This window comes from Gavialis gangeticus, unplaced genomic scaffold, assembly GCF_001723915.1.
Source record: "Gavialis gangeticus isolate Ggan-Ray unplaced genomic scaffold, GavGan_comp1, whole genome shotgun sequence".
Classification (NCBI taxonomy): domain Eukaryota; kingdom Metazoa; phylum Chordata; order Crocodylia; family Gavialidae; genus Gavialis; species Gavialis gangeticus.
This window is the reverse complement of record NW_017728997.1, coordinates 51,310,567-51,322,702: the sequence shown is the minus strand read 5'-3', so window position 1 is coordinate 51,322,702 and position 12,136 is coordinate 51,310,567. Positions and strand designations below refer to the sequence as shown.

Below are 12,136 nucleotides of genomic sequence, written 5' to 3'. Positions count from 1 at the left end.
CACCAAACTACACAAAAGGAAATAGAATTCCACTCTAAGAGACAATATTTAGACAAGTGCAGCTACAGACTGTAAATCTACCACCATATTTCATGGAGGTTCTCTTAAATCTTGTCTCTCAAGCAAATATTTTTTCTTGTCGTATGTAGTGTTTGGCGTGACTATATTCTGATTAACTTATGTTTAGGTTCTCAAAAATGCCCCCAAATTTTTACCATGCAAGTTTTGTGCCCAAGTCAATGAATTTACACAACTGACAGGCTCAAATTTAGATACTAGATCATACTGTTTTGACATTTGAGGAATCTTGTGACTGTTTTCTTTTTCTTAACCAGTTTTTTACCCTGGGATTTACATTCTCCTTTATCCACCTAGGTGTTGGCTGGTATTGTGAGCAATGGCTCCATTCTTGCGAATATCTTTCAACTCATTTGAGTTGGGACCGGTGGAGAATCAGGGAGAGCAGCTACAGCCCTTCTGTGCTATAAAGATGAAGGAGGCCTTAACAACAGGTACTGTAATGACTGGACAGGACATTTCTGATATAGCATTTCTGGACAGGAATGCACTCTTAACATGGAAAGCAGAACTCAAGCCTGTGAGTTACAGAGTAGTCTTATTCTGATCCTGAAGAGTTCTTAAGCAAGAATTGTACTTTGGGAATAAGAGTAGTTCAATGAGTGTACTCATTTTCTTAAAGCAAAGCCTAGGCCTAAAGGTTTTGCTGACTCCGAGCCAAAGCACTCAGCACTGTGTAAGATTCAGTTCACTGCTACTAACTTCCTGCTTCTGCCCAGAAAGAAATGTAAGTGTCAGAATTGTTTGCTCCATTTTATTGGGTGTTTGGTAATAAAATAGTGTACGAGCATTTGCAAACCACTGTATATGCAAAAACAGGTGTTAGCGCTTATAATCCTCTTAAACAGTAAAATGTACTTACCTGAAAGGTTGGGGAGAACTATAGGGCTAAATGCTGTTTCACCTTCATGTACCTACCAGTGAGAGGCCCTTATACCTGCGTAACTGCAGCTTTTGACATTTGTACAGGGTTTGGATTCCATTTCCACCTAAAAAGCCTACATAAGTGAACCTACTGGAAGTAAAATGGAGGAGGCAGCAGCTATGGGTCTCTCACCTTTCAGCCCAAGATCCTAATGGTTAATGCACTTGCCTCAAAAGTAGGAGGGTGTGGGGGGAAGGGGGTTGAACCTATATCTCCCACTTCATAGGAAAGTACTTTAACCACCAGGTCTTTGGTTAGGTATGGCCAATATGTGGTGTGGGTGCTATAAGTGGCATGGGCAGCCTCTACATGGCAAGAACAGTTCAGGGAGGGGATAAGGTAGTACAGAGTCAGACAGGTAAGGAAAGAGAAAGCAAAGCAGAAAATCAGGCAAGGAACACAGGACCGGGAGCAGAAAGCAGAGCAGCAGATCGTAGAGGGGAAGAGGATTTAAATGGCACTTGGGGAGAGTGCAGGGCTCATTTGTGACAAAAAGGTTGGCCCCCAAAGGGTTTGGCGTTGCAAAGAGCACCCTCAAGCCCTCATTTTGAAGTTGGCCCCATAGACAACTAGGAAAGGAAGATATGCTTGATGAGAGGAAGAAAACAAGCTACCCTCTCTTTGACATAATTTAAAAAAAAGAAACTGAAAATGATAGGATGAATCTTTTTTTCAGTATTTTTCTCTAAAGCTATTCTTCACTGATGTCAATGCATTGGTTTGCAGACAGTAAAATCATTGGTCATTTATAGACTTTACATTTTCCTAGGTTTAATCTGGACTGTTGCTGCCACTGTATACATGTGGATCTCTGTAGTCTGAATTAAAATTGACTCCAGTCCAAATTAACTAATCCTCACTGAATGAGGATTAAAGTTAAGGCAGACTAGGGCATCTTGAATTAGACAATATAAACTGTATTAATTAATATGTATATGCTGCATTGCTTTTAGGGAAAACAGTCCTTAGGAACCCAGGTAAGCATTCCTTAGGAATGCACATAAGCATTGCAAATATCAGTCCCCTCAAGGGAAACTCAGTTGGGTTTTTGCAACACAGCAGAGACTATCACGCACAAAGTAACACTTTTACAAAGTCAAATGTGCCAACAACACCTCACCAATATAAGTATCCTGACTAAGCGCCCAGCCCTGCCCAAGCACACAGGCTACTGGTCTGTGATCATCTATTAACCCTTACTTCAAACTGAAATTTGATTCAAACCCATGATATATATCAGATGACACAGTTCAGAAAACAGTGACACATTTCTACAAATAGCCATTGATGACAAGACCTAATAGTATGATTTAGCAACAAAAATAGCTTGACTGGGTTACAGTCTTGCCAGGTCCAGGCTTCTCCTTCAGCCATGTACATTTTCTGAGAATATATATGCAAACTATTAATTAGTGACTTTCATGAAAATAAATTTTATAAATATTGTATAACATAGGTTTGGTGTAGTTTTTTTCTAGAAGCCTTTATTTAGTATTTTAACATTTGTATTCTCTCAGAACACTTCTTGTAACATATGGATAGAAATTTGAGAAGATGGGAGTGGGTACACACAGTCCCCAACCAGTACTACACACAACCCTGCAAAGAGCTTCTCTGTATAACCTGCTGATGCATCTGCTAACCTGGCTTGCCTGACTTTTGATTATCTCCAATAATCTTCTCTTTCAGATTATCCAAGGGAGTGCCCACTGTTGTTCTGGTTGTCAGCTACTGGGGCCAATTTTTAGCATCAAATGAGCAGGAAGGTCTAATAGTTTTACAACGCAGAGGACTTAGATTCAGTTCTTTCTTGTTCATCCAAGGCCCCTGTTACATAACATATATTACATAATTAACTGGCTAATTGCACAATAAATTTAGACCAGCCACACATTCAAAGAAATTAAAATGCAATAAAATGACTGTCCAGCTATAAAATTAGAATCATAGAAAATTAGGGTTGCAAGGGACCTCAGGAGGTCATCTAGTCCAATCCCCTGCTCAAAGCAGGAACATCCCCAGCTATATCAACACAGCCAAGGCTTTGTCTAGCCAGTAGGGCTGTGCAAGGCTTTGGATAGCGCTTCAGATCCAAAGAAGCTTTGGACGCTTTGGCATCTGAAGCAGCATGTCCGGATCGAAGCACTGGCTTCGTTAGGCTTTCTGAAGCGGTTTGGAATTTCCAAAGTGGTTTGGAAAAGCTTTGGAGCCTCTTCGGAGATCTGGCCATAGGGTATAATGGGGAAACAATGACAAATCTATAACTTTGGTGTTTTCTGTCTGATTTGGATGAAATCTGCAAGGGTTGTAGCCTCTACAGGGAGCATGAAGCCTGCCATGTTTCAAGAAGATCAGTGTAGAGGCTCAGGGGAACTGTACCCCAAATTCCTGAATGCAAAACTCGCATCACGTGAATGTGTTACAACGCAAGGGGGTGACAACTGCAATGATAGTAGCCCCTGGTGAGATCACAAAGCCTGCCAAGTTTCAAGGAGATAGGTGCAGGGGTTTGGGGGGAACTGCACCTCAAGCTGCGGACAAGCGAAACTCATGACATGGGTGACATTGTGTGTGTTAAGGTGCAGCATGGTGAAAGCTTCAGGGATGGTAGCCCCTGCTGCGGCCATGAAACCTGCCTGCTGTCAAGGAGATAGGTGCAGGGCTTCTGGGTTTTGGGGCCTTGCTGGGCCTTCTGTGGCTGCTGACAGGCAAAACTTGTGACATGGGTGCTTGTGCAACTGAGTGTCTGTCGTGGGGTAGGGGGGAACCTACTGCAGGCCTGGCTGCTAAGCTACTGTGTTACCAGTTACCAATCAATCATGATTCACTCAGGGACCAGCACAATACATAGTTGCTAGCTAATGTAACCAGTTAATTTAACATTGATTAACACCTACAAAACCACAGACTAAGGAGAGGAAATAATCAATACAGACAATCAACTGCCCCAAGACAGAGAGTCAGTTGCACAAGCACCCATGTCACGAGTTTTGCCCGTCAGCAGCTAGAGGTGCAGGGCCCCAGAGCCCAGAAGCACCAACACCTATCACCTTGATAGCTTGCAGGCTTCATGGCCTCAGCAGGGGCTAGTACTCCTGCAGTTTTCACCCCCCTGTGCCCCAAGACAGACCAGTCTCACAAGCACCCATGTTACAAGTTTTGCCTGTCACAAGCCAGAGGTGCAGGGCCCCAGAACCCAGAAGCCCTGCACTTATCTTCTTGACAGCTGGCAGGTTTTGTGGCCACAGCAGGGGCTACCATCCCTGAAGCTTTCACCCTGCTGTGCCTTAACACACACAGTGTCACCCACATCACGAGTTTTGCTTGTCCACAGCTTGAGGTGCAGTTCCCCCCAAACCCCTGCACCTTTCAACTTGAAACTTGGCAGAATTTGTGGCCTCACCAGGGGCCACCTCCTCTGCAGTTTTCACCCCACTGTGGCTTAACACGTACACATGACATGAGTTTTGCTTTCAAGAATTTGGGGTGCAGTTCCCCCCAAACCCCTGTGCTGGTCTTCTTGAAACTTGGCAGGCTTCGTAGCCTTACCAGGGGCTACTACCCCTGCAAGTTTCATCCAAATCAGACAAAAAACAACAAAGTTATAGATATTTCATTGATTCCCCATTATATCTTATGGCCCGATCTCCGAGGCGGCTCCAAAGCTTCAGAGCCACTTCAACTGGATCAAAGCGGAAACCCAGTCTGGAGCTCCAGATTGGATCCCTGGCATCCGAAGCGGCCGGATCCGAAACCAGATCAAATAGCTGCCTACTCGCACAGGCCTACTAACCAGGTCTTAAAAATCTCCAAGGTTGGAGATTCCACAACCTCTCTAGGTAAATTGTTTCAGTGTTTTACTACCCTCCTAGTAAGAGGTTAGCTATCAGGAAAAACTAAGGAGCAATGGTTTCAAGTTTCAGCAAGGGAAGTTTAGGTTGGATATTGCCCCTTGTTCCATCATCTGCCACCATTGAAAATAGTTTAGTTCCACCCTCTTTGGAACCACCCTTCAGGTAGTTGAAGGCTGCTATTAAACCCTCTCTCAGTTTTCTCTTCTCTAGACAAAATAAGCCCAGTTCCCTCAGCCTCTCTTCGTAAGTCACATGCCCCAGCCCCCAAACCATTTTTGTTGCCCTCTGCTGGACTCTTTCCAATTTGTCCACTTCCTTTCTGTAGTGGGGGGTCCAAAACTGAACACAGTACTCCAGATGGGGCCTCACCAGTGCTAAATAGTCGCTTCCTTTGACCTGCTGGCAACACTCCTATCAATTAGATCCAGTATACCATTAGCCTTCTTGGCAACAAGGGCACACTGTTGGCTGATATTCAGCTTATTGTCCACTGTAACCCCCAGCTCCTTTTCTGAAGAGCTGCTGCCTAAGCCAGTCAGTCCTCAGCCTGTACTGGTGCATGGGATTGTTCCGTCCTAAGTGCAGGACTTTGCATTTGTCCTTATTGAACCTCATGAGATTTCTTTTGGTCCAGCATACCTACTACTCCACATACCTTGGTGTCATCTGCAAACTTGCAGAGGGTGCTCTCCATGCCATTTTCCATGTCATTAATGAAAATCTTGAATGAAACTGGCCCTAGGACTGACCCCTGACTCCACTTGACATTGAGCCATTGACTACTACCCTCTGATTCTGATGCTCCAGCCATTTTTCTGTCCACCTTACAGTCCATTCACCCAGCCCATACTTCCTTAGCTTGCCTATGAGAATGTTGTGGGAGACCCTATCAAAAGCATTGCTAAAGTCAAGGTATGCCACATCCACTGGTCTCCCTGCATCCACAGAGCCAGACATCTCATCATAGAAGTCAATTAAGTTGTTAAGGCATGAATTACCCTTGTTAAATCCATGCTGACTATTCCTAATCATCACCTTCTCCTCCAAGTGCTTAGAAATAGATTCCTTGAGGACCTGCTCCATGATTTTTCCAGGGAATGAGGTGAGGCTGACCAGTTTGTAGTTCTGTGGATACTCCTTTCTCCCTTTCTTAAATATGGGCACTATATTTGCCCTTTCCAGTCGTTCAGGACCTCTCCTAATGGCTGTGAGTTTTCAAAGATGTTCAGTGACTCTGCAGTTGCATCAGCCAACTCCCTTGGGTGCATCCTATCCAGCCCCATGGACTTGTATATATCTAGCTTTTCTAAATAGTCTCTAACCCAGGGATCACCAACCAGTCAATCGCGATTGACTGGTCAATCATGGAGCCTTGAGCAGTTGATCTGAGGCTGGGGGGCTGAGGCCAGCAGATCAGTCTGTGGGGGAGGGAAGAGGTGGGGGCCAGATGGAGGCCCCCGCTGTGAGGGAGGGAGTGGGGCACAAGCCGGAGCAGGTGCTGAGGTAAGTGGGGCCCCAGCCAGTCCAGGTGCTGGGAGGATCGGAGGTCGGGTGGCTCATCCAGGGGCATGGGGCTTTCCCACCATTGTATACACCTCCCACTGCTGTGCATACCCCCCACATCTGTGCGCAGGGTGGAGGCAGCTGCATGGTGGGCGCAGTGTGGTTCAGCCCCCAGCTGGGAAAAGCCTTGCCCAGCCTACAGCAACAACCTGTGCTCCCCCACAGCATGTACCCCTCCTGTTTGCACGTGGGGTGGAAGCCTCTGCCGTTGCCCCAAGAGCTGCATGACACCACATGCATCATACCACTGGGCAGGCAGGGGGCATGAGGCAGCTGCAGCAGGGAGCAAAGCACAGTGTTCAGCGGCAACTGCCTTCACCCCACACACAGGTCAGGGGGGCATGTGCACCCTGAGCCTCCACTTGTCCCACCACTCAGCCCAGCCAGGACCCCACTCACCCCAGCCCCTGCTCCTGCCTATGCCCTGCTCTCTCACTTCTGGGGCCTCGATCTGCAACCCCCATGGCCCTTTCCCTTCCCCCCACCCCTTCCCCCACAGACTTACCTGCTGGGCAGGCACAAATAACTTCCCCTCCAAATAATTTTTCTCCCTCTGCCTTGATCTGCCCCCCCCTTCCCTCCCCACAGACTCACCTGCTGGGCACAGGTAGGGGAGAGGGCAGTAGATCTTGGGTTGTACTTTAATTAAAAAAGGGATCCAGTACTTAAAAAGGTTGGAGATCACTGCCCTAAACTGTTTTTTGCCACTGTTGGCTGCTAACCTCCTCCCCAAACTGCTGTCAGGTGCAGTAGTCTGGAAACTGACCTTGCCTGTGAAGACTGAGGTGAAAAAGGCATTGAGCACTTCAGTCTTTTCTTCATCCTCTAGGTTGCATCCCCCATTCAGTAAGGTACCCACACTTTCCCTGATCCTCCTCTTCTTACTGACATACTAATAGAAACCCTTCTTGTTACTCTTCGCATCTCTTGCTAGCTGGAACTTCAATTGCACTTTGACCTTCCTGATTTCATCCCTGCATGCCTGAGCAGTGCTCTTATACTCCTCCCTAGTTATTTGTCCAAGTTTCCACTTCTTATAAGCTTCCTGTTTGTGATTTAGCTTATTGAAGTTCTCTGCTAAGCCAAGCTGTTCTTCTGCCATACTTGCTAGTCTTCCTGCACTCTCAGTAAGATTTCTTTAAAGTACAGCCAGCTTTCCTAAACTCCTTTCCCCTCAGACATGGCCTCCCAGGGGATCCTGCCCATCAGTTCCTGGAGGGAGTCAAAGTCTGCTTTTCTGAAGTCCAAGATCCTTACTTTGCTCCTTTCCATCCTTCTTTTCCTCAGGATCCCAAACTCAATCATCTCATGGTCACTGTTGCCCAAGTTGCCATCCACTACTAAATTCCACACCAATTCTTCCCTGTTTGTGAGCAGCAGGTCAAGAAGAGCATGACCCCTAATTGCTTGCTTCAGCAATTGAACCATGAAGTTGTCTCCAACACTCTCCAAAAACTCCCTGGATTGCCTATGCACTGCCATATTGTCCCCCCAGTAGATGTCAGGGTGATTGAAGTCCCCCATGAGAACCAGGGCCTGTGATTGGGAAACTTCTGCTAGTTGTGTGAAAAAAGCCTCATTCATCACTTCCTCTTGGTCTGGTGGTCTATAGCAGAACACCACCATCACATCACCGTTGTTGCTCTCTCCTCTGACCCTAACCCAGAGGCAAGCTTACAGCTCTTTTACAAAAAGTACAACTCCTCCTCCTCTTCTCCCCTGCCTGTCCTTCCTCAACAGTTTATATCCATCCATAATCAGTGCTTGGAAATTAGTGCTTGAAAATATGTAACAACTCTGTAGCTGTTTTTTATCTCGCTTTAATTTGAATGCATAGCAGGGCTCTGCGTGTCCATTTTTGACCCTTTCATGCCCATGGGAATTCTGTTTCTGAATGTATAACCACGAACACATGCATGACTGCATAACTACATAATCACGGAGGCTGAGCACATCCAGTAGTAGCCATAGCACATACACATACCCTTAGTAGCCTAAGACACTTGAAAATGGAATCAGCCAAAACCCATGACTACTGAACAAAAGAGTGAATAAGTATTCACATTCCTCTTTTGTCTCCATAGTTCACAGGCTACAGCACTCACCTAGGAAACTTGGACTCTAGGACCCCGTTACCCAGAGGGCATGAACCTGGGTGTATCTGACCTTCTAGCACAGCACTCTAGCCACCACCCTTCAGGTCAGTCGTTACTTGCTGCTTTCTTACATGCTCCTTTTGAAGCTGAGTTACTAATATAGTAATAGAAAAAAAAGGTCAGGTGGTAGGTAGCTTCTACCCCACAGGGGACAACGCTGAAACCCAGGATACCCTCCAAGCCAGCAGTCACCTTACTGAGTCACACCCCGGCTAACTTGTGCCCTTTCTCGTGGCCTCACATGTCTCCTGCATGGCTTCATTTCAGGAGGCCAGGTTCAAAGGGAGCACTAGAGAAAGCCCTGGACAATGCTGAACTGTGATGTGGTGTAGTATATTTTGCTAGGAAAACAAAGACAGCATAGTTCAAACTCCTTCTGGAGAGGAACCCAGGATCTTCAGCTCCCTTGTGAGTGCCATAGCCACTCAGCTAGTTGTGGGGAAAGGAGGGAGGCATCCTTCATTCCATTATTGCCAGTCTGCATGTCTACATAGTCATCCATATGCATCCAGGATTAGAATTCCCCTGGTACTTAAGTGGCAAAAATGCCCTGTAGATGACCAAAAAATGGCCACTGGAGTGATAAGGAAAGAACAAAATGTAATTCCTAGTCTTGATTTTCAGGGTTTTATTGCTCAGGGGAGCAGAAGCTTCAAAAATTAAAGACATTATGAAGACTCTCTTAATAAGGAATCCTACACTATTAATGCACTGTAAGCTTACTGTGTAGTAAGCTTTCCCCAGCAGGGTATCTACACATGTGCCTGTTGGGAAAAAAATTGCTTTGGATAGGAGCACATTTACTCCAAAGAATAGCAGTACAGTGCAGGGCTACTCCAGCCCTCCTGTGCCTCCCCTACAGCAGCCAGGGGGAGCTCCAGGCTTCTCTGGGTGTCAGTGTCTCCAGGGCACTGTCTCCCAGCCCCCTGTCCCAATCTGCAGATCTGGGCATGGGGCTAGGAAGTAGCAGCTGGGGGAGGGGACATTTTCCCAGCCCCATGCTCTGATCAGCCTGTCAAGGCAGGGGGCTGGGAAGCAGCTGCCTGGGGGGAAGAGACAGTTTCCCCACCCCCGCTATCTGACCTTACTGGGAGCAATTTGCTCCCAGTCAGCTGTCTACATGTGTGCTACTGCACAGTACTTACAGGTAGTAGGCAGGTAGTATTTACAGGTAATAAGCAACCACACAGTAGAATAATCTACTGCACAGTAAATGCTGCACACTTGTAGATAGTGATGTTTTACTGTGCAAAAAAGCGTTTCATGTAGACAGCCCCCCAGCCCCCCACCCCCATTGTTCAGCAGATATTCTACAACTAATTAAGTACATAATTATTTAACTCTAGCTGGTTAGTGCAATATTTTGCATGAAAGATGGTAGCAACATAGATGACAATAAGGGAGGATACCTCACTACTATAACAAATGTTCTTATTGTCTGTAGTTGTATGTAGAGTACTGAAGTTCTGAAGGTGATTTTTATTAGTAGAAACGTGTGCTAGTTAGCTGTCTGCAACTCTTTAAATTCCAGGTAAAAACTTTTCAGTTCAAGTAGAAGAGAAATACCAGAAAGTTGCAACAGAATGCAGAAGACCTTCAGGTTTAGGAACATTTCAGAGTGTTTTTTGGCAAGGAGAGTTGGTCTGGGTTATCAACATCAAAATTTGTAATGCTATTCTTGGCAGGCATTCCCTAATAAAGAAATACTGTGCTATTTTTTACTGCTGTTTGCATGGCTCACCACAATGAGCAGAGTGTATCAAATGAGCTGTTACTGAATGACTAGAAACTTAACTTGGAAAAAAGGTTCTTAAATGAGGGTTCTTTTCCCACATTAGAGTAAGCATGGATTCTACTAGTGATTTTGGGGAGAGAGGTTGCCCTGGCTTCTTTGAAGGATTATTTTTTTCTCCTGATTCATGTTTAGGGCTCCCAGGAGATGCAGTATTTCAAATCATAAGTAATAATTTAGATAATGGAAAAAGGTGCACTTAGTTATGGATAACACTGTGGTATACCCTTAGGGGTGCTGCTACCCTGACACCAGGAGCCCTACCCCCAGCGCCACCTCACCTCCAGTCTCTTGTCTGCCATGCTTCTAATGTTATTCTAATTGTTGTTGAGAGAGGTGTTCCCTAGAGTGCAGGTTAGTTTTGCTGGTTGCCTCATCTTGGGGGCCCGTACACCCCTTTGAGTGCTTCCCTATGAAGGGACTACTCCTGTAGGCTTCTCAGAACTTGTCAGAGCCTCAGCTGTTGTAGCTGTCATCCCCTTTTCCTCTGGCTGTACCCTCAACCTTTGTATACCCTTTAAGACCTCAAGTCCCAAGTATCAGCCCTGCCTTGGCAGCAGCCCCTCTTGTAATTTCAGTCTGAGCACCAGCTACTGCCCCTTTAGCTCAAGGCTAGCTCCTGGAACAAGTAACAAGGGAATGCCACCTAGGTACCCCTATTCATGGCCTCCTCCACCCTCATAGCCACAGTCCTCTGATACAAACAAAACAAAAACATGAGCAAGCTGCTTCATAACACAAATAACTTCCCTCCTCAGGGTAAATTTTGCCCATAGACCCTACTTCCACAGGAGCCTCTTTCCCCTGGGTAGCTTCTTCCCCGCCCCCCCCAGCAGCCCCTCACTCCCAAGAGCAGGGAACAGGGAAACAGAGTGCAGGAAGTAGACTAGGTTACTCAGAGTCGGGGATCAGGACTAGGAAGAAAAGAACAGTGCTAGTGATAAAAAAGCAGGAGCACTGACAAAAGGAAAATCTTCATCATTGAGAGCCCACAGAGGGCTTAAAGGGCTGCTGCTTAAGTGGACTCAGTTGAAGGCACTCAGTCCCACATAGCAACCAGGACCAGCTGAGGACTTGTCTGCCTGCCTGCTGCTCTGACGCCTGATAGCAACAAGAATAAGAGTTTTGGGAAACGTTCTCCAAAGAACTGGAATGTCTGATCTTGGAAACAGATGACTGAATGGGTCTTAGGCCTTCACTACATAAAAAGGCTGTTATAAAGAAGATAGTTATCAATTGAGTACTATCAAGATTGCTATCAAGACTACCAAGAAAAGACTGGATTAATTTGTAGCAAGAGAGTTCTGGATCTAATATCCTAAATATTAGGGGTAGGGGGGAAATCAGAGGAATACCAAAGTACTGGAACAGTCTACCTAGGAAGAGTTGACTATTTTCTCCTTTGAAAGTTTTTAAGAACAGAGGTCAAACTATGGGTACTACTGTAGATGTAGTTCATCCAGAATTTATGCGTTTTGTGTTGTTTGGAAATGCTGCATGTTTTAGCACAGGTACGCTATAAACATACTTTTATGCAGCACTTTTGTAACTACTTATATATAGTAGTAACAATGTACAATATTAGCCCAAAGCCAACTTTCCACATAGCTCATTGGGCTGGGTTCTGGCACAGCCAATAGCCTTTCAAGCCATGGTGACCCCACAGCTCAGCACTGCTCAGTATGTGAGTGTACTCTGGATACCCGCCACAAAGGATCCATGTGCTAACTCGACTCATAGTTGCAACCAGGTGATCTTGCCATGAGTC

General features: G+C 45.9%; 1 protein-coding gene across 3 annotated transcripts in view; it reads left to right on the top strand.

Moving 5' to 3' along the window:
• The window catches only part of PRKCD (protein kinase C delta), a 201,247-nt gene that overhangs the window by 101,355 nt on the left and 87,756 nt on the right, over positions 1-12,136 (top strand). For all 3 annotated transcript variants that reach the window (XM_019505198.1, XM_019505197.1, XM_019505199.1), the window contains one exon: positions 376-512. In XM_019505198.1, coding sequence (XP_019360743.1) covers positions 398-512 — 115 coding nt within the window. In that variant the 5' untranslated portion in view covers positions 376-397. The remainder of the gene's footprint in view (positions 1-375; positions 513-12,136) is intronic.